The following is a 26,411-nucleotide window of genomic DNA, read 5'->3' on the forward strand; positions in this document are numbered from 1 at the left end:
GGAAACACACACACACTGTATTTCTGACGGCAGACACGTAAACTAGGAAACATTTTTCTCTTGCGCTTAAACCACAATTGACAGATTATAACGGCTTTCACACACACTTTTCAAAGTTGTTTGTCACAAAACACTCCGTAATCCACTCAAAACCAGCTGTAAACGGAAGTTCTAAGCATTCTACCGGAGACGCTGGTCGATATGGCGCCCTCCATACAGCAGCCAAAAAAAGGTCTGTAAGGACACCTCCAAAACAGCAGCACAAAGGGGAGAAATCAGTGCCTTGAATCTGTCCAATGTATTAGTGAGCCTTTTCTTATTTAAAGTTTCAGGTCGGCCTACTTTGTGTGTGAAGAGCAGGTAACAACCCTCTCTACTCCATTGTTGTAAATGCGGTAACACACAATATTAGTTAAAGGGTCACGAAACACCAAAACACATTTTTTGAGCTGTTGACAGTCGTATATGTGTCCCACACTGCCAAAAACACTATTAGGACACATATATTTCACTAAAAAGTGTAAATTGGTTGTTTTTGCGTTATTTCAAGCAAATTCGTACTTCCGGTTTGAAACTAATTTTTGAAGCTGCGTCACGGCTATAAGATAATAGCGTTGTATTCCAGCGTGCAGACTGGACGTCTGTGCCAGAGTGTGTCTTATTACATCTTACAGTGTGATGCATTAATGCATGAGTAAGGCTTGGTTCAAACCTAGCTTCAAACTCTATTGTGCAAATTCATTAATATTCATTACTGTCAGAGTGTAGACGACAGAGACGCCACGTTGTATTGGCAAAACAAGCGTGAAGTGTTGCTTTTATAGTTTGCTGCAGTTAAGTTTTGTTTTCATTTTCTCTCTGTGAGAGCTCAGCTGGAGTCACACGTGGATTAACAGTGTACGCGACGCTCGACAACAATAACTTACGTGTCTAAGGAGGAACATTGTTTACCTGAGAGCTGTTCTCATCTGCAAACGCTGAGATCCGGATTGGCTTATAGTCTCCTCTTCATAAAGACGCGGCTCTAGTTGCTGGAAAAAATACACGCATGAAAAATACACGCTTAGAGCAGCTCCTCGAATCAAATATCTCGTTTTTCGCGAGGGGCATGAATGAATTCCCTGAATGAAAGAGCCAAACTGCAGTTAAAGTCCACCATTTAATAATTTGGCAAATAATTCCACTACAGATGTCCATGTAAACACTGTCACTTTCTCCCGTGTGTGTGTGTGTGTGTGTGTGTGTGTGTGTGTGTGTGTGTTTTTTTTGACTCTGAAACTTGCGCGCGCCCAAATAGACACTCCCACACCATCCCACATTAGTGCCTCCGACACTCCCCCCTAAACAGAGCTGGACACGCCCACTTTTCTGACTTTTTCCAAAGTAGAGGTGTGAAAACACCCTGCTGAAATGAGGGGGTTTCATGGCCCTTTAAAAATAGCAATTGTTGGAAAATAGGAATCTTTTTTTTTTTATTATTTTTTGTCGCTTTTTTTTTATCAAACAATTATTTGTATTGATCATGTAAGGGTCATATATTAACTGAACTCCTACTGTTGCGTGTTAGTGCTCTGCATACTAATTAGCATTTTTGAAGAAGTAGATAGATGTGGGTCCAAAATTAAGTTCAGCTCTGCAGAAACTTCCTGTCTGAAGAGAGGTGTTAAAACTGAACACAAAACACAGAAAGTTGTATGCTTTTTTGTTGTGCAGAGAATTCGTAGAAAAAGAGGAAGTATGTCTAAGGTGCGGCCAATGGAGGACTGAACAATTACTGACAAATGACGTTACACCAAAACTCCACCTGTCAATATCAGTTGTCAGGAAATGTATGCTATGGCCCGTTTCCACTGAGTGGTACGGTACGGTTCGGTTTGGTACGCTTTTATGGCCGTTTCCACTGTCAAAAGGCGTACCGAACCAAACCGTACCGTACTACTTTTTAGGGACCCTTTCGAAAGGGTCCCAAACTGCAGAAAGGGTCCCAAAAGGTGGAGCTACACGCGCAGCTGAACGCTATTGGTTTACAGAGATATGTCATTCGTAGACGCAACAAGCCAGAATGTAAACAAAGGACCCGCCATGTTTGAAATACACAGCGAGAGATTACAGTGAAATTATAAATACATATGCAGCCATGATCGATCCTGCAAACAAACCCTGTCGTCGTCATGATAAACAGCCACAAAGCCATGGAGAAGAGCGTATTTACGCTCTGAAGCCCAAGTGGTTTCGCTTTCTTCCTTGCGCTTGTCGCACGTTTCTATCTAAAATAACAAACTTCTTGAGCTGATTATAATAACGTGCACTTGATTATTGGCAAGCTTTTGGAAACCCGATCCTGTGAGAAGCTGACAAACGAGAGTGACACATTCAGAAAGAAAAGGACAAACGTGAGAGTGGAGCGCGAAAAAAAAGGCGAAGCCAAGGAGCACGTTATTTCTTCAGCAAACGTAAGCAAACTGCCTTGTTTTAATCCGTATTATCACCTTTTGGACTAATATGAACTGGGAATGATGGAATGACTCTCTAACAGAGGCTTCATGTGCTGCTGAAGATTGCAGACACAGATAAGATGTTTACTCTGACTGTAGGCTATACTTTGTGTTGTTTTGAACCTAATTAACGACAAAATGTCTGCTTTGTGTAGTTCTGTAGTTGGTAACATATCGGAGACTGTAAGGGGCTGTATGTGTTCATATATGTTCATTTATTTATTTATTTATTTAATATAATTACAGACGTTACAGTAGGCTATTTCGCACCGTCATTGATCTGCAGTTATAAACAACTCCTGTTTATAGAAAAGTTAGTAATGAACATTTATACACAAGTATTTATGTGTGTAAAGCATCTGTTTTGTGAGAAGTGCTTTTCATATGATATGTGAACGACCTGTGCAGCTATATTGTAGACATTTTCTCGAGCGAAAATGACGTCGACTGAAACTTTGTCATACACCACGCCCACCAAAAGAGTACCCTTGGTAGTGGAAACGCGAGCCGATACCGTAACGTACCAGTCAGTGGAAACGAGCCATTAGTTGCGAACCTCCTGAATGTAATTCTCGTATTGCATTCGCGTAACGTAACCCAGAGCTCTGTCATCGAATTTTTCATTTGTATCTAATAAATTACTAATATTTTGGGCATTGAAGAAAACACTCTCCAGACCTTTTCTTATTGAACACGCATGGAATTGGCTTGATATTCCAACACAATGATCTCCATGTTGCTGGTCAAAATGAACCCATGTAATGCAAAACTAAATGCATTTCTCCACCGATTACCTTATATTAACAGGAACAAATTAGTCTTGGTAAAAGTTTTTCGAGTTGTCATGAACGCGACGCACGGAATTGGGAATGGAGATTGATTGACAGGTGCAGCGGCGGGAAGCGCTGAACTGAACATGAATTTAACCACTTGAATATTCATCTGTACTTCACATTAAACTATAAAATGGCTTCAAAACATTTGGGATATAGTAGCCTACATGGCAACTTTCTAGTGCCTTATAATAGGCTACCTTTGTGGCTTTTGTTGGCTTATAAATTACACAGAATATAGCGATAGACAATCCAGCAAAAATATGCAGAATCGAACCGATATCCGATCCAATATCGGGATCGGTGCATCCCTACATAATTCATTCCCATGTTGGGTAAAGCTACATTTTCATTAGAATTTTTAATACTGAAGAAAAAAAAACTTGAACTGCACCTCCTTTAAATGTTTATTTGATTTAGTTGAACACCATAAAGTACAACACAAAGCATTCAGCAATCCAGCTGCTTCATGACCAAACTTGTTACGTCAAACTTGCATTTGCTCCCCCCATGCACTGGATTGGGATGGTTACGAGAGAGATGCGGGTCAGTGAACTCGAGTTGCTCGGTGCAGGTCAAACACTGAGCTGCTTTCACTCCATTAATCCAATTAGAGCAAATAACTAACACATAAACTGCGTGCGTACAGAGACCAGTCTAATAATACACAACTCGCCAATCTAAATATAGCTTCTGGTACATATTGGCTGATCCTTTTGACAATTAAAATGTGGATACATTGGTTAATACATGTCTTTTGCTCAGATGATGGTTCCATCTCAAAGCAATTCGGAACTTTTTGATTTAGCGGCTAATTCGTAGGAATTTGTACATTTTAGTATGATTTGCTTATCCCTGAATGATGGTTGGGCTTAGGAGTGGGACTTTTCATTCGTCCATTCCATATCTGTTTTCAAACAAAAAAGGAAAACTAAGAAAACAAATTAATGACTTTAAAATTTATTATAAACATGTAGGAGTTGCTGAAACGCCTATTTTTCTCTGATTGGTCAACCAAATCTGAGCTCTTGATTCAGCCCTTGAAAGAAGAGCCCTCTGCGGGCCATTCCCAAGCTTTTAATTATTATTATTTAATTATATATATAAACTAAGTTTACATATTCTGCCATTTGATCAGTTATCAGGCTTATATTCATTGCGTCATGATTTAAAGCTCTGACAGGGTGCCTTTATTTAGCCTGTAGCCTATATAATAGTTTAGATTTGTTTTACATCTAATTTCACCATTACTTTAAATGTATTTATTTTTATATTTACAGTTTAATAGTCTTATATTTATAGTTTTAATAGCTTAAATAAAGGGCGTCAATGTGATCGTGCACACCAACGTGCACAACGCCAGGCGCAAAAGCGAAATTCAAAAAAACTCCTCATGCTTGACGCGCCGCATCAAAACCTTCTCGACCAATCAGATTGGCACTTTTGTTTACGTGCACGGAGCTGCTGAAGTTACAGTAAACAGCACTTGGAGGCGCTCAAGCGCAAAACTATCAATGCGAGGTCACATTGAAGAAGATGCCCAAAGGCGATACGAACGTGGAGCTGCTTATTGCTCTGGTGAACAATAATCGTTTCTTCATCGCTAGAGCTGCTGCTTGAACCATCCATGCCTGTTTGAGTCACCAGTAAATTTAAAAACAAGCGTGTGAACTTGCGCTCCTCCTCTTCTTCTGTATTATAAGCGGGCGTCAGAAGTTGTGTAGTGCCCTCTAATGTCAAGGAGTGATTTTGCATACTCTTCTGCTTGACACCAGTGAAAATTGCTTGGGGTTTGAATACGGAAAAACGTCTCGTAAAATGCTGACGATAAACGCAAACGAAAAGCGTTCCGGTGTGTAGGAGCCTTTAGGTTATAGAGAACTTAATTCAGCATAGTGCTCTCTGTGCACATCACGCGCTTTACCGATTGTTAATAATGATAATATTACAATTGCACAGCTGCAAGAAGTTTGGCGGCGATTGAATAATGATTAAATCACACTGAACTGAGCTAAACTGAACTGAACTGAACTTAAACATTAAAACCTGAACCACACTGTTTTGACACAATCTACATTGTAAAAGCGCTATACAAATAAAGCTGAATTGAATTGAATAGAATTATAGGCATATTATCATTATTATTATTAATATATAGGCCAAAAAGCTCCAGAATGTTTGGCAGATAACTATGACCATATTTTAATGACAAATGTATAATAATACAGCTTATTTGCGTTTTTATTAAATTGATGCATACACCTAGAATATAAGCCTGATAACTTATCAAATAGCAGAATATGTAAACGTTGTTTATATATATATATATATATATATATATATATATATATATATATATATATATATATTTATATATATATATATATATATATATATATATATATATATATATATATATATATATAAAATAAAATAATAAAATAATAATAATTAAAAGCCTGGGTATGGTCAAGGGCTCTTAAGCTGCGGTCACACTAGAGTTTGTGAGTAGGAAATTCTGTCGTACGACGCTGTGAAAGGGATTAAAAAAGGCGATTAGACATTTAAAAAGCGAGCGATTGCTTCGTGTTATAAATTTCTGTCCAGAGAGGTCATGTTTTGATCCTCGATTGGTCTCACGCAGTCAAGTAATGCGATTTCGCAGGTCAAAGTTCACCAAGCTTGAACTTTGCACTGCAGCAACCTGCGAAACTCGACGCTTGACCTTGCGTTTCCGGTCTGACGCATTCGCGTGAGTATGAATGGAAGTCTATGGGAAGTCAAGTCAAGTGTGACCGCAGCTTTATTTTGAGGGCTACGTCACGAGCTCAGATTTGGTTGACCAATCGGTGGAAAACAGACGTTTCAGCACCACTTGCATGTGTATAATGACTTTTTGAAAGTTGTTTATCCGATTTCCTACCCTAAATTAAAAAACGAAAATCCAAAACCTTGAAAGAAAATCGAAAAACTTCCTTTTTCTTAGTTTACCCTTTTTTGTTTAGAAACGAATATGGAATGGACGGAAGATACCCTGATTGACTTGGTGTACACCACTTTAAAAATAGTATGTTTTCGTACTAATGATATCGTGTGAATTCATATGAATTAGCCACTTTTCTGACAATACATAAAATAGTTACATTTCCTCGTCAGATCTGGTTTAGCTGAGAAAGCGACAGAATAATGCAAACTGTTGGTTACATTTTGCAGCATAAATCATTCTTCATGTGCGGTCACATTTATAGTAGCTCTGCTCAATTTCGAAGGGGAAATCAGATAGGAATTCAGCAAATTTCAAATATGAATGATCAACAGTTTCGGTTTTGTAGGAAAAGTTCCCATTGCAGAATCTGCTCATGTTCAAGGTGGTCACTGGAATTTGTAGCACTGACCAACAGAAACTGCTTGTTGTTGACGGCAGACCTTGAATTTCACAAATGTAACCGCACTATTATGCTAACATTTGTAAATCAACACAGCAGGTTCTGCATGCAGTCTTGGCAAGCAGGAGCTTCTTCGCAAATGTTAAAATCGCAAAGCACAGCACCTAGAAAGTTGAGAAAGTTTGGTTAATATCATGGTAATTGTAACTAAAACCATTTTTTTTATTTTCACAAAATAAATATTAACGTTAGTATTTCAAAAATGAATTATTTTAACTTTAATATAGCTCATTTTTGAAAATAATATGAATAGCAAAAACAGAAGTAACATCTCTAAGTAAAATTTAATTAAGCAGAAAAAAACATTACCATCTAATAAAAGGTACAATAGCAAGAAATAAAGTACATTCAGGTGGTTGTTATCTCAGAATAAACCCTGACAGAGGGCTTTATTTTGAGATAACAACTGCCAGGATGTACTTTATCCTGATTATTACATGACTACTTGCCTCAAAACGTAAAAATTACATTTTTGTTTATCAATTCTTTTAGATGAAGCTGACAAAAAATGCTGAATGGAACTGACGGCGCATATACTAACTTACGAGCCTGATCTCATGTGGAAACAAACAGTTTTACGTTTTGTCAAATTAGTGACTAATTTGTACGAAAATGTACCATTTTAAAAAGGTGTGGCATATAACCACACCCCTAACCCCAACCGTCATTGGGTGATGAGAAAATCGTACTAAATTGTTCGAATTAGATCGTACGAATTCATATGAATTAGCCACTAAATTAAAAACTTACGAAATGCCGTGAGATTGCGTTGAACTTAAATATTATTCATTCAGAAGATGGCGCCAAACAGTATGCATGTGAATATTCTCTGGCGTTCAAGAGGATTCGAAGTACCCAGATGAGCTTGTGTTATTAATTTCAGTGGTTGTTATCAAGGAATATTACACTGGTGTCAGGAATACTCGATTCTAATTGGTCAGTTGTGACATTCTGAGATGCGCTATTCCCAGATAACAACCGCTGAATAACACAGGCTCATCCGGGAACTTCTAATCACACTGGCCATCAGAGAACACGTTCACATCCATATACCTACATTCACACTTGCGTATATCCATCTGCTTGGCTGTCCGGCCTCAGGTTTCGACTGTTTGGTGCCATTTTAAGACTGAATAATCCAAAGGTTAGTGTATACTCCATCAGCTGTATTGGTTTAGGTCAGCTTTGCGTTCAATTAAATAATTATTACAGCTTAAAACAATGTCTAATTTTTATGTTTTGTTGCAAGTAGCTAAGTAATAAGTGGAATAAAGTACATTCAGGATGGTTGCTTTCAAAAGCCCTTCAGTCTCACCCAGCAGTGCTCCGCTTCACAACAGGACCAAACATACCTTGGAATGTCGCGGCTGACCAATCAGAATCAAGTATTCCAGAGAGCCATGTAATAACTTATTGCAGTGTCCTATGAAATACTTGATTCTGGTTGGTCAGATATTGCAATATAGTAAGTAGGTAATGTGTATTTATATAGCGCAGGGGTGGCCAACCCTGTTCCTGGAGATCTACCTTCCTGCAGATTTCAGTTGCAACCCATATCAAACACACCTGCCTGTAATTATCACGTGGTGTTCAGGTCCTAATTAATTGGTTCAGGTGTGTTTGATGTGGGTAGCAACTGAAATCTGCAGGAAGGTAAATCTCCAGGAACCGGGTTGGCCACCCCTGATATAGCGCATTCATTGTGTATGGCCATACACCCGAAGCAGCTCAAAATTATGAGGGGGTCTCTCCACACCACCACCAGTGTGTAGCATTAACTTGGATGGTGCAGCCGCAGCAACAGGACAACGGCATCACTGCGCTGTTATAGAGCCAATTGGGTAGATGGCGATTATTGGGAGGCCATGATGGTTAAGGGCCGATAGAGGGAATTTGGCCAGGCCACCGGGGTTACACCCCTACTCTTTATGAGAAGTGCTATGGGATTTTTAATGACCACAGTGAGTCTGGACCTCGCTTTAACGTCTTATCTTTCAGTGGAAGTGTGTAAGTGCCCCAAAGGACTACGTTTAAAAAAACAAATGTAAATTGACATTCATTGAAGGACGTTTGTGTACCTGTATCTGCGAGGGCAGCCACGATAACCAATCATATACTCCCGTGCATAGCAGTGCTTCCTGCATAGTCCTCGGTATCCGCATGTCCATCTCTGCACGTCTGTATCATTGGCTGTCAGGAAAAGATGAAACGTGAGTATAAGGGTGCTCTCACACCTGTGAATCGATTCAGTTGTTCTGAAACAGGGATTCAAATTGTTACATTGTTGGTTTTTGTTCTTGGTGCGGTTCGCTTTCACACGGCAAAGTTTCTAAACGGACCAAAAGAGCAAAGCAAGTCACGTGTTAGTAACTCCCCTTATCTTATCACAGTAAGATGCGTGGAGTGCCTGTGCTCGTTTTGATCATGACGATGTTAGGCACTTTTATCATGCCTGGAGTCGTCTTTGAAAATAATCCACAGGTTTGTCCTTGCAACTCGGATGTTTGGTTTTAAAATGTCGTTTTAATTAAGACGGTTTCATGTATCAATATATGTAAATCCACACTTTACATATTCGGAGTCATACTTGCGCTTCATCATATTTGTTGCTATGATTAAATGATAAAATGAAAATTCACATGTCAAAAGGTACGGTTGTCGCGCGCGCATTTCAAAATAAAAGTCCAAAATAAGTTAAAAATTAAACATTTGTTGTTGTTTCTTTGACCACACACACTCCGCGACCCACTGAAAATGTTCCCGTTACCCGACCCACCAGTTGAGCAACACTGCTCTATCCAACGTCCATCCATCTTTATCTATCTGTGTTTCCATGCATCCATTCATTTTCTATCCGTCCATGTGCCTGTCCTTCTATCCATCTATCTGTCCTTCTGTCCATCAAGTACAAGTGACAAGTAGGTGTCAACCTACACTAACCCTAACCCCAACCTAACAGTCTACTTATGATCTAATGAGAATTAGTTGGTATGTAGAAGCAATGTAACCTAGATTCTACATTGGACCATCAAAATAAAATGTGAACCTATCTGTCTATTCCATCTGTTTGTCTGTCTATCTATCTATCTATCTATCTATCTATCTATCTATCTATCTATCTATCTATCTATCTATCTATCTATCTATCTATCTATCTATTCATCCGTCTGTCTTTCTATCTATCTATCTATCTATCTATCTATCTATCTATCTATCTATCTATCTATCTATCTATCTATCTATCTATCTATCTATCTATCTATCTATCTATTCATCCGTCTGTCTTTCTATCTATCTATCTATCTATCTATCTATCTATCTATCTATCTATCTATCTATCTATTCATCCGTCTGTCTTTCTATCTATCTATCTATCTATCTATCTATCTATCTATCTATCTATCTATCTATCTATCTATCTATCTATCTATCTATCTATCTATCTATCTATCTATCTATCCTTCAAATTAAATTACCTGATCAGGGAAAGAAAACTACAGCAACACATCCCTTTACATGATCTTCCAATTATACAAAAACTATTTACAGAAGTAAATGAGCCATTAGAAAAAAAAATAAAAAATTTTTTTTAGCGCTTTAAAAGTCTAAAATTTCATTCATAATGGTCTTAAAAAGTCTTCAATTTAATTTGAAGAATTCTGTATAAACCCTGTACATTGGTAAAAAAAACTATTTAGGTTAACTTAATCGATTTGTGTTGCGATAACATGAAGGAATTATGTAAGGCAAGTTTATTTATATAGCACAATTCATACACAGTGGCAATTCAAAGTGCTTTACATAAACAGGAATAAAAAAGACAAGTTTAGGAACATAAAATGCAGACAATAAAAATTATTAAAAACAGATAAAAAAAAATATTAAAATGAGTTAAAATAGGTTATAAAAGAATGAAAAAGAAAACGAAAAACATAATAGTGCAATCTGTCGGATGTACCACAGTGCTCATTCAGTAAAGGCACAGCTGAACAGATGTGTTTTCAGTCTTGATTTGAATGTGCCTAATGTTGGAGCACATCTGATCATTTCTGGAAGCTGATTCCAGCAGCGAGTGGCGTAGTGGCTGAAGGCAGATTCACCCTGCTTTGACTGAACTCTTGGAACTTCTAGTTTACTTGATCCTAAAGATCTGAGTAATCTGTTAGGTTTGTATTCAGTGAGCATATCTGTAATGTATTGAGGTCCTTTGCCATTTAGTGATTTATAGACCAGTAATAATACTTTATAATCTATTCTGAATGTAACTGGGAGCCTTTGTAAAGACCTGAGGACAGGTGTGATGTGCTCTGATTTCCTGCTTCTGGTCAGAATCCTGGCCGCAGCGTTCTGGATGAGCTGCAACTGTCTGACTGTCTTTTTGGGAAGGCCAGTGAGGAGGCCGTTACAGTAACCCACCCTGCTGCTGATAAAAGCATGAACAAGTCTTCACTGGAAACAAAGCATCTATCTATCTATCTATCTATCTATCTATCTATCTATCTATCTATCTATCTATCTATCTATCTATCTATCTATCTATTGATGTACAGTGTAGTTACACCAACAAAATCCCTTCATGTTTTCCCAACACAAAACAATTAGGTCAACTTAATTGTCTGTACAAATGTAAGTTGGTTGAACATAAACATCCAATAAAGTGTCCAAAGGCATGACACGAATTGTGGTGTTTCAGCTCAATTTGAATAAGTAATTTGAACAAGCAGCAACAAAAATATAATTTCCCTGTTTTTTAAGCTGATTAAGGCCTGTTATATATTGTGGTAATGTGTGTATGTATGTGTGTGCGTGCAGCACCTGTACCTTGGCTGGCTGTCAGCAGCAGCAGAGCAAAAATAATCAGTCCCAGAGTCCTCATGTTAGTTCCCGTATTGTAGCTCATGGTATCTCCGTCTCTCCGGCTGACTGTCACTTTTATATTGTTTGAGCAGAGGGGAGGGTGTGTGTGTGTGTGAGTTTAGACAATGCTACTGTAAATAAAATACTTCTCATTCCTCCATCCATGTCAGTTGTGGGATTACGTCATTCATTCCTGTCTTATCGCATGCGTTTTTATAACCGTGGTTTCACAATTTGTTTTTCTCATTAGATATGCAAACATATAGGAATTAAATAGGAGTTAATCTGTTCAGTTGGAGTGTTTTGTTAGTTACTGATTATAATGAATTGTAATATTCTGTAAAACGTTTTTGATTTTTTTTTTAAGGCAGCTTATGTCATGCTTTTTCATTTAATGATGTAACTTTGCATTGTTGTTGCGAGTCTTGCTTTTAAAGCTCCACTGTAAAATAATAGTAATAATAATGTGTTGAGGCTATTACTCGGAAAATGCAAATGAAATGTGTGATTTTTAATTACAGTGTGTCATTTTGACTGAAAATGTGTTTAGAGTGTTTCATGAAGATTAAAAGTCTACATAATAAATGTGCAAATGTACAGACACAATGAAAACATTATCCATCTCTCTATCTGTTTATCTATCCATACATCTCTATCTATTTGTCCATGAATCCAATCATTTTCTATCTATCCTTCCATCCGTTTATCCATCCATTCATCGTCTGTTGATCTATCTGTCTGTCCGTCCGTCCGTCCATTTATCTATCTGCATGAATCCATTCATTTTTTTTCTATATGTACATCCATCCATGTCCTTCTATACATCAGTTTATCCATCCATCTGTTTGTCTATTATACATCTATCTATCAGTTTATCCATCCGTCCGTCTATCTGTTTATCCATCCATAAAGCAGTTTATTCATCCATCCATCCATTCATCCATACGTCCATCCAGTTTTCCACCCATCCTTCCATACATCCATATACATATATATATATATATATATATATATATATATATATATATATATATATATATATATATATATATATATATATATATATTTGTCTATCAATCCGTTTGTTCATTTGTCTGTCTATCTATCTGTCTTGATCCATCCATCTGTTTATCCGTCCATCGTTCTATCAGTCCATCTATTCATTTGTCTATCTATCTGTCAGTCTATTCATTTATTTGTTCATCCATCCATATAGTAGTTTATCCATCCATTTGTCTGTTTATCTATCCATCCATGTAGTAATTTATTCATCCATCCATCTATATATTTGTCTATCCATCCGTTTATCTATCTATCTATCTATCTATCTATCTATCTATCTATCTATCTGTCTGTCTGTCTGTCTGTCTGTCTGTCTGTCTGTCTGTCTGTTCATTCATCCATCTGTTTCTGTCCATCTTTCTCAGTCCATCCATCCATTTGTCTATCTATCCATCTATCTATGTTATTTCATCAATCCATCTGTATGTTTGTCTACCCATCCGTCCTTCCATTTATCTATTCGTTTGTCCATCCATCCATCTAATTTTCTGTCTGCCCATCTGTCCACTTGTCTGTCCATCCATAAATCCATCCATCCGTTTATCTGTCTATTCATTTGCCCATCCATCCATTTGTCTGTCCATCCATCTATCTGTTCGTCCACCAGCCCATCCACCCATCCATCCATCCATCCACTCACCCATTGATCCATCTATCCATCCATCTAAATGTCCATTCATTCATCCATCTATCTTTCGGTTTGTCTATCCATCCATCCATTTATTTCACTGTTGTCTAATCAGTGTTAAATCTGACAATAATTGTGAATCTTAAATAAAAAAATAATCAAAAATGGTCTCCTTCCAGCTGCACCATTATGTTCAGAATGACCTTATTTAACGTGTGTGTGTTTGTGTGTGTGTGTGTGTGTGTGTGTGTGTGTGTGTGTGTGTGTGTGTGTGTGTGTGTGTGTGTGTGTGTGTGTGTGTGTGTGTGTTCATTGCTGCTGTGGGCACTCATTGATAAACACCTAGTTGTGTAACTGTGTGTGGCAGGGACGTTGTCAGCAAAAATACACTATTCAGGAGCCACTGCAGCAGCTCACATGCAGGACCTTGTGACCAGAAGCCTCTCTCTCTTTCCACACACACACACACACACACACACACACACACACACACACACAAGCACAAACACACATAAACAAAACAAGATTATTAAAGTTTGGCAATTGAGTTTGTTTTTATTGTGAGACTAATTATTTTTATTTCAACATTTGCCCTAATTTCAGCTTATTTCATGTTTTAGATTTTGTATCGAGAGCACCTTTCTGTTTAGGTTTTTATATATTTAGTTTCTGTTTTAACTTTAATAATTATAGTTTAGAAGAGTTAACGGAACACTCCAGTAGAAACCTTAGTAAACTAATAATTATAAATGAATAATATTAATTTATAAACTTTAATGTATAAAAGTACACGTTATGACGAACAGACAAACTTCTACAGATTCAAGATAATATACAGTTAAAGATGCAGAAAGAAAATATCTATCCATCCATCCATCTATCTGTCCATTTTTCTATCAGTCCATCCATTCATTTGTCTATCCATTCATCTATATATCTGTTAATCTATCCATCCTTCTGTATGTTTGTCTATCCAGCCGTCCTTCCATTTGTCTATTTGTTTGTCCATTCATCCATCCAACTTTCTGTTAGCCCATCTGTCCATTTTTCTGTCCATCCATAAATCCATCCATCCATTTGGTCATCCATCCAACCATCTATCTGACTATTCATTTGTCTGTCCATTTGTCCTTTCGTCTATCTGTCTGTCCATCCATCTGTTTGTCCACCAATCCATCCACCCAGGTTTCCGTCTATCCTTCCTTTCATTTACTCACCCATCCATCTGTCCACCCACCCACCAATCTATCTGTTTATCCATCCATCTTTATACATATTTAGATATTGAAACTGTGCTATATATATATATATATATATATATATATATATATATATATATATATATATATATATATATATATATATATAGGCATGTACACATGGTCAAAACAATCTGCTGCTGTTCAAACCGAGTATAAGAATGACAAAGAAAGGTGATTAAAGTGACTTTCAACATGGCATGGTTGGTGCCAGACGGTCTGGTCTGAGTATTACAGAAACTACTGATGTACTGGGATTTTCCTGCACAACCATCTCTAGAAAATGATCAGAAAAAGAGAAAATGTCCAGTGAGCGGCAGTTCTGTGGGCGCAAATGCATTGTTTATTGTGGAGATCAGAGGAGAATGGTCAGACTGGTTCAAGCCGATAGAAAGGTAACAGTAACTCAAACCACCACTCGTTACAACCGAGGTCTGCAGAAGAGCATCTCTGAACACACAACACGTCTAACCTTGAAGCAGATGGGCTACAGCAGCAGAAGACCACACCGGGTGCCACTCCTGTCAGCTAAGAACAGGAAACTGAGAATACAATTCACACAGGCTCACGAAAATTGGACAATAGAAGATTGGAGAAACGTTGCCTGGTCTGATGAGCACGGCACTCTGCCTCTCTGTGGCACGGCAGAAATATGAACAGTGTCCTGAGTCGTGGCTGGGGGCAGCTGACTTGCAGCGCCGGTGTGTACCCTGATAGAAACCCATAGATATATACACTAGAAATCGCATAGGGACCCTGAGCATGCGTCAATAGCGCCGCCACATTGGTACAGGGCTCCCAGGACAATTGTCATTCAACCGCACTAGTCAAGACAGTGTTATTACGTGAAGATGCAGGACTTTAGCGCTGTATACGGGTGTAGTAACAAGCAAACAAAGAAAACAAAGCACAAAGGCAAAACATTTCATAGGTAATATTAAGTTTTTTTCTGTTTTTGTATGTTCTGAACTTTTGTGCTAATCAGGTAACGTTATTGATGATAACAGTCACTTACTGCATTCACCATACGGCAAAGCAGCTCCAACTCGCACCAAACACTCGGCTTATGCTAGTTTTGTTGGATAAAATCAGCAAACAATGCAAAAGAAATATGACAACGAGATGCTGCGCTGCCAGAAACTTGTATTATTGTCGGCTAACGTTGGTGAAAGAGTCGTTCGATTAGATAAAATTTAACAGGGAGGGTGAATAGTACATTTCTGTACACACAAACACAAGCTTTTTGTCAGAAATGCCCGTGCGGTCACTGATCCATCAATGTAGAAAAGTGATGTAAAATTATAATTTTCGTAATTAGAAAAAAAAAATTACATACTAACATCCAGGAAAACTCCAGATCATAGATATATGTGTATATGTGTATATCTCTGGCTTTGGATGATCACAGTCCTCCACTGTACATTGGTCCCACATTCATTTCAAAGGAGCGCTACCCTGTAGCAAGATGGCGGCGCTATTGACGCATTCTGTCCAATAGACATCAATAGGTCAGGCGATATCTAGTGTATATATCTATGCCACCAACCCTTCCTCTTGGAAGGATTTTTAAAAAAAATTTCCCACCACCACCCCTTCCTCCTGGAAGGACTTTTTTTTTTCTTTTTTCCCACCACCACCCCTTCCTCCTGGAAGGACTTTTTTTCTTTTTGTAAATTTTTTTCCCACCACCACCCCTTCCTCCTGGAAGGACTTTTTTTTTCTTTTTTTCCCACCACCACCCCTTCCTCCTGGAAGGACTTTTTTTTCTTTTTTCCCACCACCACCCCTTCCTCCTGGAAGGACTTTTTTTTCTTTTTTTCCCACCACCACCCCTTCCTCCTGGAAGGACTTTTTTTTTCTTTTTTTCCCACCACCACCCCTTCCTCTTGGAAGGACTTTTTTTAATTTTTCCCCACCACCACCCCTTCCTCTTGGAAGGACTTTTTTTTTCTTTTTTTCCCACCACCACCCCTTCCTCCTGGAAGGACTTTTTTTCTTTTTATTTTCTTTTTTCCCACCACCACCCCTTCCTCCTGGAAGGATTTTTTTTCTTTTTTTCCCAACACCACCCCTTCCTCCTGGAAGGACTTTTTTTCTTTTTTTTCTTTTTTTTCGCCACCACCACCCCTTCCTCCTGGAAGGACTTTTTTTTCTTTTTTTCCCACCACCACCCCTTCCTCCTGGAAGGACTTTATTTTTCTTTTTTTCCCACCACCACCCCTTCCTCCTGGAAGGACTTTTTTTTTCTTTTTTTTCTTTTTTTCCCACCACCACCCCTTCCTCCTGGAAGGACTTTTTTTCTTTTTTTTTCCTTTTTTTTTCCCACCACCACCCCTTCCTCCTGGAAGGACTTTTTTTCTTTTTTTTCCACCACCACCCCTTTCTCCTGGAAGGACTTTTTTTTTCTTTTTTTTCCACCACCACCCCTTCCTCCTGGAAGGACTTTTTTTTCTTTTTTTTCCACCACCACCCCTTCCTCCTGGAAGGACTTTTTTTCTTTTTTTTCCACCACCACCCCTTCCTCCTGGAAGGACTTTTTTTCTTTTTCCCACAACCACCCCTTCCTCCTGGAAGGACTTTTTTCTTTTTTTTTTCTTTTTTCCCACCACCACCTCTTCCTCTTGGAAGGACTTTTTTTTCTTTTTATTTTCTTTTTTCCCACCACCACCTCTTCCCCCTGGAAGGACTTTTTTTTTCTTTTTTTCCCCACCACCACCCCTTCCTCCTGGAAGGACTTTTTTTCTTTTTTTTTTCTTTTTTCCCACCACCACCCCTTCCTCCTGGAAGGACTTTTTTTCTTTTTTTTTCTTTTTTCCCACCACCACCCCTTCCTCCTGGAAGGACTTTTTTTCTTTTTTTCCCACCACCACCCCTTCCTCCTGGAAGGACTTTTTTTTTCTTTTTTTTCCACCACAAACCCTTCCTCCTGGAAGGACTTTTTTTCTTTTTTTCCCACCACCACCCCTTCCTCCTGGAAGGACTTTTTGTCTTTTTTTTCTTTTTTTTCTTTTTTTTTCCACCACAAACCCTTCCTCCTGGAAGGACTTTTTTTTTTTTTTTTTGCTTTTTTCCCACCACCACCCCTTCCTCCTGGAAGGACTTTTTTTTCCTTTTTTTTCCCACCACCAACCCTTCCTCCTGGAAGGACTTTTTTTTTTTTTTGCTTTTTTCCCACCACCACCCCTTCCTCCTGGAAGGACTTTTTTTTCTTTTTTTCCCACCACCACCCCTTCCTCCTGGAAGGACTTTTTTTCTTTTTTTTTCCCACCACCACCCCTTCCTCCTGGAAGGACTTTTTTTTCTTTTTTTCCCACCACCACCCCTTCCTCCTGGAAGGACTTTTTTTCTTTTTTTTTCCCACCACCACCCCTTCCTCCTGGAAGGACTTTTTTCTTTTTTTTTTTGTTTCCCCCACCACCCCTTCCTCCTGGAAGGACTTTTTTTTCCTTTTTTTTTCCCACCACCAACCCTTCCTCCTGAAAGGACTTTTTTTTTTCTTTTTTCCACCACAAACCCTTCCTCCTGGAAGGACTTTTTTTTTTTTTTTGCTTTTTTCCCACCACCACCCCTTCCTCCTGGAAGGACTTTTTTTTCCTTTTTTTTTCCCACCACCAACCCTTCCTCCTGAAAGGACTTTTTTTTTTCTTTTTTCCACCACAAACCCTTCCTCCTGGAAGGACTTTTTTTTTCTTTTTTTTCCCACCACCACCCCTTCCTCCTGGAAGGACTTTTTTTCTTTTTTTTTCTTTTTTCCCACCACCACCCCTTCCTCCTGGAAGGACTTTTTTTCTTTTTTTTTCTTTTTTCCCACCACCACCCCTTCCTCCTGGAAGGACTTTTTTTCTTTTTTTCCCACCACCACCCCTTCCTCCTGGAAGGACTTTTTTTTTCTTTTTTTTCCACCACAAACCCTTCCTCCTGGAAGGACTTTTTTTCTTTTTTTCCCACCACCACCCCTTCCTCCTGGAAGGACTTTTTGTCTTTTTTTTCTTTTTTTTCTTTTTTTTTCCACCACAAACCCTTTTTTCCTGGAAGGACTTTTTTTTTTTTTTTTGCTTTTTTCCCACCACCACCCCTTCCTCCTGAAAGGACTTTTTTTTTTCTTTTTTTCCACCACAAACCCTTCCTCCTGGAAGGACTTTTTTTTTTTTTGCTTTTTTCCCACCACCACCCCTTCCTCCTGGAAGGACTTTTTTTTTCTTTTTTTTCCACCACCAACCCTTCCTCCTGGAAGGACTTTTTTTTCTTTTTTTCCCACCACCACCCCTTCCTCCTGGAAGGACTTTTTTTCTTTTTTTTTTCCCACCACCACCCCTTCCTCCTGGAAGGACTTTTTTTTCTTTTTTTCCCACCACCACCCCTTCGTCCTGGAAGGACTTTTTTTCTTTTTTTTTCCCACCACCACCCCTTCCTCCTGGAAGGACTTTTTTCTTTTTTTTTTTGTTTCCCCCACCACCCCTTCCTCCTGGAAGGACTTTTTTTCTTTTTTTTCCCACCACCAACCCTTCCTCCTGGAAGGACTTTTTTTCTTTTTTTTTCCCACCACCACCCCTTCCTCCTGGAAGGACTTTTTTTTTTCTTTTTTTTCCACCACCAACCCTTCCTCCTGGAAGGACTTTTTTTCTTTTTTTCCCACCACCACCCCTTCCTCCTGGAAGGACTTTTTTTTTCTTTTTTTCCCACCACCACCCCTTCCTCCTGGAAGGACTTTTTTTTCTTTTTTTTCCACCACCAACCCTTCCTCCTGGAAGGACTTTTTGTCTTTTTTTTTCTTTTTTTTTTTTTTTCCACCACAAACCCTTCCTCCTGGAAGGACTTTTTTTTTTTTTTTTTGCTTTTTTCCCACCACCACCCCTTCCTCCTGGAAGGACTTTTTTTTCCTTTTTTTTTCCCACCACCAACCCTTCCTCCTGGAAGGACTTTTTTTTTTTTTTGCTTTTTTCCCACCACCACCCCTTCCTCCTGGAAGGACTTTTTTTTTCCTTTTTTTTTCCCACCACCAACCCTTCCTCCTGGAAGGACTTTTTTTTTCTTTTTTTTCCACCACAAACCCTTCCTCCTGGAAGGACTTTTTTTTCTTTTTTTTTTCCCACCACCACCCCTTCCTCCTGGAAGGACTTTTTTTCTTTTTTTTTTTTGTTTCCCCCACCACCCCTTCCTCCTGGAAGGACTTTTTTTTCCTTTTTTTTTCACCACAAACCCTTCCTCCTGGAAGGACTTTTTTTTTTTTTTTTGCTTTTTTCCCACCACCACCCCTTCCTCCTGGAAGGACTTTTTTTTCCTTTTTTTTTGCTTTTTTCCCACCACCACCCCTTCCTCCTGGAAGGACTTTTTTTTCCTTTTTTTTTCCCACCACCAACCCTTCCTCCTGGAAGGACTTTTTTTTTTTTTTGCTTTTTTCCCACCACCACCCCTTCCTCCTGGAAGGACTTTTTTTTTCCTTTTTTTTTCCCACCACCAACCCTTCCTCCTGGAAGGACTTTTTTTTTCTTTTTTTTCCACCACAAACCCTTCCTCCTGGAAGGACTTTTTTTTCTTTTTTTTTTCCCACCACCACCCCTTCCTCCTGGAAGGACTTTTTTTCTTTTTTTTTTTGTTTCCCCCACCACCCCTTCCTCCTGGAAGGACTTTTTTTTCCTTTTTTTTTCACCACAAACCCTTCCTCCTGGAAGGACTTTTTTTTTCTTTTTTTCCCACCACCACCCCTTCCTCCTGGAAGGACTTTTTTTTTCTTTTTTTCCCACCACCACCCCTTCCTCCTGGAAGGACTTTTTGTCTTTTTTTTTCTTTTTTTTTTCCCACCACCACCCCTTCCTCCTGGAAGGGCTTTTTTTCTTTTTCTTTTCCTTTTTCCCACCACCACCCCTTCCTCCTGGAAGGACTTTTTTTTTCTTTTTTTTCCACCACAAACCCTTCCTCCTGGAAGGACTTTTTTTCTTTTTTTTCCCACCACCAACCCTTCCTCCTGGAAGGACTTTTTTTCTTTTTTTTCTTTTTTTTCGCCACCACCACCCCTTCCTCCTGGAAGAACTTTTTTTTCTTTTTTTCCCACCACCACCCCTTCCTCCTGGAAGGACTTTATTTTTCTTTTTTTCCCACCACCACCCCTTCCTCCTGGAAGGACTTTTTTTTTTCTTTTTTTTCTTTTTTCCCACCACCACCCCTTCCTCCTGGAAGGACTTTTTTTCTTTTTTTTTCCCACCACCACCCCTTCCTCCTGGAAGGACTTTATTTTTCTTTTTTTCCCACCACCACCCCTTCCTCCTGGAAGGACTTTTTTTTTTCTTTTTTTTCTTTTTTCCCACCACCACCCCTTCCTCCTGGAAGGACTTTTTTTCTTTTTTTTCCACCACCACCCCTTTCTCCTGGAAGGACTTTTTTTTTCTTTTTTTTCCACCACCACCCCTTCCTCCTGGAAGGACTTTTTTTTCTTTTTTTTCCACCACCACCCCTTCCTCCTGGAATGACTTTTTTTCTTTTTTTTCCACCACCACCCCTTCCTCCTGGAAGGACTTTTTTTCTTTTTCCCACAACCACCCCTTCCTCCTGGAAGGACTTTTTTCTTTTTTTTTTCTTTTTTCCCACCACCACCTCTTCCTCTTGGAAGGACTTTTTTTTCTTTTTATTTTCTTTTTTCCCACCACCACCTCTTCCCCCTGGAAGGACTTTTTTTCTTTTTTTTTCTTTTTTCCCACCACCACCCCTTCCTCCTGGAAGGACTTTTTTTCATTTTTTTTCTTTTTTCCCACCACCACCCCTTCCTCCTGGAAGGACTTTTTTTCTTTTTTTCCCACCACCACCCCTTCCTCCTGGAAGGACTTTTTTTTTCTTTTTTTTCCACCACAAACCCTTCCTCCTGGAAGGACTTTTTTTCTTTTTTTTCCCACCACCACCCCTTCCTCCTGGAAGGACTTTTTGTCTTTTTTTTCTTTTTTTTCTTTTTTTTTCCACCACAAACCCTTCCTCCTGGAAGGACTTTTTTTTTTGTTTTGCTTTTTTCCCACCACCACCCCTTCCTCCTGGAAGGACTTTTTTTTCCTTTTTTTTTCCCACCACCAACCCTTCCTCCTGAAAGGACTTTTTTTTTTCTTTTTTTCCACCACAAACCCTTCCTCCTGGAAGGACTTTTTTTTTTTTTTTGCTTTTTTCCCACCACCACCCCTTCCTCCTGGAAGGACTTTTTTTTTTCTTTTTTTTCCACCACCAACCCTTCCTCCTGGAAGGACTTTTTTTTCTTTTTTTCCCACCACCACCCCTTCCTCCTGGAAGGACTTTTTTTCTTTTTTTTTTTCCCACCACCACCCCTTCCTCCTGGAAGGACTTTTTTTTCTTTTTTTCCCACCACCACCCCTTCCTCCTGGAAGGACTTTTTTTCTTTTTTTTTTTGTTTCCCCCACCACCCCTTCCTCCTGGAAGGACTTTTTTTTCTTTTTTTTCCACCACAAACCCTTCCTCCTGGAAGGACTTTTTTTTTCTTTTTTTCCCACCACCACCCCTTCCTCCTGGAAGGACTTTTTTTCTTTTTTTTTCCCACCACCACCCCTTCCTCCTGGAAGGACTTTTTGTCTTTTTTTTTCTTTTTTTTTCCCACCACCACCCCTTCCTCCTGGAAGGGCTTTTTTTTCTTTTTCTTTTCCTTTTTCCCACCACCACCCCTTCCTCCTGGAAGGACTTTTTTTCTTTTTTTTCCCACCACCAACCCTTCCTCCTGGAAGGACTTTTTTTCTTTTTTTTCCCACCACCACCCCTTCCTCCTGGAAGGACTTTTTTTCTTTTTTTTTGTTTTTTCCCACCACCACCCCTTCCTCCTGGAAGGACTTTTTGTCTTTTTTTTTTCTTTTTTTTTCCCACCACCACCCCTTCCTCCTGGAAGGACTTTTTTTCTTTTTTTTCCCACCACCAACCCTTCCTCCTGGAAGGACTTTTTTTCTTTTTTTTTCCCACCACCACCCCTTCCTCCTGGAAGGACTTTTTTTTCTTTTTTTCCCAACACCACCCCTTCCTCCTGGAAGGACTTTTTTTCTTTTTTTTCTTTTTTTTCGCCACCACCACCCCTTCCTCCTGGAAGGACTTTTTTTTCTTTTTTTCCCACCACCACCCCTTCCTCCTGGAAGGACTTTATTTTTCTTTTTTTCCCACCACCACCCCTTCCTCCTGGAAGGACTTTTTTTTTTCTTTTTTTTCTTTTTTCCCACCACCACCCCTTCCTCCTGGAAGGACTTTTTTCTTTTTTTTTCCTTTTTTTTTCCCACCACCACCCCTTCCTCCTGGAAGGACTTTTTTTCTTTTTTTTCCACCACCACCCCTTTCTCCTGGAAGGACTTTTTTTTTCTTTTTTTTCCACCACCACCCCTTCCTCCTGGAAGGACTTTTTTTTCTTTTTTTTCCACCACCACCCCTTCCTCCTGGAAGGACTTTTTTTCTTTTTTTTCCACCACCACCCCTTCCTCCTGGAAGGACTTTTTTTCTTTTTCCCACAACCACCCCTTCCTCCTGGAAGGACTTTTTTCTTTTTTTTTTTCTTTTTTCCCACCACCACCTCTTCCTCTTGGAAGGACTTTTTTTTCTTTTTATTTTCTTTTTTCCCACCACCACCTCTTCCCCCTGGAAGGACTTTTTTTTTCTTTTTTTTCCCACCACCACCCCTTCCTCCTGGAAGGACTTTTTTTCTTTTTTTTTTCTTTTTTCCCACCACCACCCCTTCCTCCTGGAAGGACTTTTTTTCTTTTTTTTTCTTTTTTCCCACCACCACCCCTTCCTCCTGGAAGGACTTTTTTTCTTTTTTTCCCACCACCACCCCTTCCTCCTGGAAGGACTTTTTTTTTCTTTTTTTTCCACCACAAACCCTTCCTCCTGGAAGGACTTTTTTTCTTTTTTTCCCACCACCACCCCTTCCTCCTGGAAGGACTTTTTGTCTTTTTTTTCTTTTTTTTCTTTTTTTTTCCACCACAAACCCTTCCTCCTGGAAGGACTTTTTTTTCCTTTTTTTTCCCACCACCAACCCTTCCTCCTGAAAGGACTTTTTTTTTTCTTTTTTTCCACCACAAACCCTTCCTCCTGGAAGGACTTTTTTTCTTTTTTTTTCTTTTTTCCCACCACCACCCCTTCCTCCTGGAAGGACTTTTTTTCTTTTTTTCCCACCACCACCCCTTCCTCCTGGAAGGACTTTTTTTTTCTTTTTTTTCCACCACAAACCCTTCCTCCTGGAAGGACTTTTTTTCTTTTTTTCCCACCACCACCCCTTCCTCCTGGAAGGACTTTTTGTCTTTTTTTTCTTTTTTTCTTTTTTTTCCCACCACCACCCCTTCCTCCTGGAAGGACTTTTTTTTCCTTTTTTTTCCCACCACCAACCCTTCCTCCTGAAAGGACTTTTTTTTTTCTTTTTTTCCACCACAAACCCTTCCTCCTGGAAGGACTTTTTTTTCTTTTTTTCCCACCACCACCCCTTCCTCCTGGAAGGACTTTTTTTCTTTTTTTTTCCCACCACCACCCCTTCCTCCTGGAAGGACTTTTTTTTCTTTTTTTCCCACCACCACCCCTTCCTCCTGGAAGGACTTTTTTTTTCTTTTTTTCCCACCACCACCCCTTCCTCCTGGAAGGACTTTTTTTCTTTTTTTTTTTGTTTCCCCCACCACCCCTTCCTCCTGGAAGGACTTTTTTTTTCTTTTTTTTCCACCACAAACCCTTCCTCCTGGAAGGACTTTTTTTTTCTTTTTTTCCCACCACCACCCCTTCCTCCTGGAAGGACTTTTTTTCTTTTTTTTTCCCACCACCACCCCTTCCTCCTGGAAGGACTTTTTTCTTTTTTTTTTTGTTTCCCCCACCACCCCTTCCTCCTGGAAGGACTTTTTTTTCCTTTTTTTTTCCCACCACCAACCCTTCCTCCTGAAAGGACTTTTTTTTTTCTTTTTTCCACCACAAACCCTTCCTCCTGGAAGGACTTTTTTTTTCTTTTTTTTCCCACCACCACCCCTTCCTCCTGGAAGGACTTTTTTTCTTTTTTTTTTCTTTTTTCCCACCACCACCCCTTCCTCCTGGAAGGACTTTTTTTCTTTTTTTTTCTTTTTTCCCACCACCACCCCTTCCTCCTGGAAGGACTTTTTTTCTTTTTTTCCCACCACCACCCCTTCCTCCTGGAAGGACTTTTTTTTTCTTTTTTTTCCACCACAAACCCTTCCTCCTGGAAGGACTTTTTTTCTTTTTTTCCCACCACCACCCCTTCCTCCTGGAAGGACTTTTTGTCTTTTTTTTCTTTTTTTTCTTTTTTTTTCCACCACAAACCCTTCCTCCTGGAAGGACTTTTTTTTTTTTTTTTGCTTTTTTCCCACCACCACCCCTTCCTCCTGAAAGGACTTTTTTTTTTCTTTTTTTCCACCACAAACCCTTCCTCCTGGAAGGACTTTTTTTTTTTTTGCTTTTTTCCCACCACCACCCCTTCCTCCTGGAAGGACTTTTTTTTTTCTTTTTTTTCCACCACCAACCCTTCCTCCTGGAAGGACTTTTTTTTCTTTTTTTCCCACCACCACCCCTTCCTCCTGGAAGGACTTTTTTTCTTTTTTTTTTTCCCACCACCACCCCTTCCTCCTGGAAGGACTTTTTTTTCTTTTTTTCCCACCACCACCCCTTCCTCCTGGAAGGACTTTTTTTCTTTTTTTTTCCCACCACCACCCCTTCCTCCTGGAAGGACTTTTTTCTTTTTTTTTTTGTTTCCCCCACCACCCCTTCCTCCTGGAAGGACTTTTTTTCTTTTTTTTCCCACCACCAACCCTTCCTCCTGGAAGGACTTTTTTTCTTTTTTTTTCCCACCACCACCCCTTCCTCCTGGAAGGACTTTTTTTTTTCTTTTTTTTCCACCACCAACCCTTCCTCCTGGAAGGACTTTTTTTTTCTTTTTTTCCCACCACCACCCCTTCCTCCTGGAAGGACTTTTTTTCTTTTTTTTTTTCCCACCACCACCCCTTCCTCCTGGAAGGACTTTTTTTTCTTTTTTTCCCACCACCACCCCTTCCTCCTGGAAGGACTTTTTTTTCTTTTTTTTCCACCACCAACCCTTCCTCCTGGAAGGACTTTTTGTCTTTTTTTTTCTTTTTTTTTTTTTTTTCCACCACAAACCCTTCCTCCTGGAAGGACTTTTTTTTTTTTTTTGCTTTTTTCCCACCACCACCCCTTCCTCCTGGAAGGACTTTTTTTTTCTTTTTTTTCCACCACAAACCCTTCCTCCTGGAAGGACTTTTTTTTCTTTTTTTTTTTCCCACCACCACCCCTTCCTCCTGGAAGGACTTTTTTTCTTTTTTTTTTTGTTTCCCCCACCACCCCTTCCTCCTGGAAGGACTTTTTTTTCCTTTTTTTTTCACCACAAACCCTTCCTCCTGGAAGGACTTTTTTTTTCTTTTTTTCCCACCACCACCCCTTCCTCCTGGAAGGACTTTTTTTTTCTTTTTTTCCCACCACCACCCCTTCCTCCTGGAAGGACTTTTTGTCTTTTTTTTTCTTTTTTTTTTCCCACCACCACCCCTTCCTCCTGGAAGGGCTTTTTTTTCTTTTTCTTTTCCTTTTTCCCACCACCACCCCTTCCTCCTGGAAGGACTTTTTTTTTCTTTTTTTTCCACCACAAACCCTTCCTCCTGGAAGGACTTTTTTTCTTTTTTTCCCACCACCAACCCTTCCTCCTGGAAGGACTTTTTTTCTTTTTTTTCTTTTTTTTCGCCACCACCACCCCTTCCTCCTGGAAGAACTTTTTTTTCTTTTTTTCCCACCACCACCCCTTCCTCCTGGAAGGACTTTATTTTTCTTTTTTTCCCACCACCACCCCTTCCTCCTGGAAGGACTTT

At 39.4% G+C, this 26,411-nt stretch overlaps 3 protein-coding genes across 3 annotated transcripts in view; 1 reads left to right on the forward strand and 2 right to left on the reverse strand.

Moving 5' to 3' along the window:
* Positions 1-26,411, reverse strand: part of brwd1 (bromodomain and WD repeat domain containing 1) — a 1,114,832-nt gene that overhangs the window by 187,105 nt on the left and 901,316 nt on the right. The gene's annotated exons all lie outside the window — the stretch shown is intronic.
* On the reverse strand, positions 6,529-11,674 carry defbl3 (defensin, beta-like 3). The gene is given in 3 exon segments (NM_001081555.1): positions 6,529-6,878; positions 8,853-8,964; positions 11,596-11,674. Coding segments are annotated over 3 exon segments (213 nt in total). The 3' UTR covers positions 6,529-6,856.
* On the forward strand, positions 15,193-21,055 carry LOC141377972 (uncharacterized). Its single transcript, XM_073924205.1, has 3 exons — positions 15,193-15,281; positions 18,717-19,158; positions 19,416-21,055. The coding sequence occupies exons 1-3, from the start codon at positions 15,193-15,195 to the stop codon at positions 21,045-21,047; spliced, it is 2,163 nt and encodes a 720-aa protein (XP_073780306.1). The 3' UTR covers positions 21,048-21,055.

This window comes from Danio rerio, chromosome 15 (genome assembly GCF_049306965.1).
Source record: "Danio rerio strain Tuebingen ecotype United States chromosome 15, GRCz12tu, whole genome shotgun sequence".
Taxonomy (NCBI): Eukaryota; Metazoa; Chordata; class Actinopteri; order Cypriniformes; family Danionidae; genus Danio; species Danio rerio.

Excerpts from the sequence above, each read along its gene's own strand:
- LOC141377972 (XM_073924205.1), top strand. The coding sequence starts at position 15,193 with ATGAGCACGGCACTCTGCCTCTCTGTGGCACGGCAGAAATATGAACAG. Across the intron at positions 15,282-18,716 it reads GCAGCTGACTTGCAGCGCCG|GACTTTTTTTTTTTTTGCTT; the intron begins GTGTGTACCCTG and ends TCCTCCTGGAAG. Across the intron at positions 19,159-19,415 it reads CTGGAAGGACTTTTTTTTTT|TTTTTTCCCACCACCACCCC; the intron begins CTTTTTTTTCCA and ends TTTTTTTTTTGC.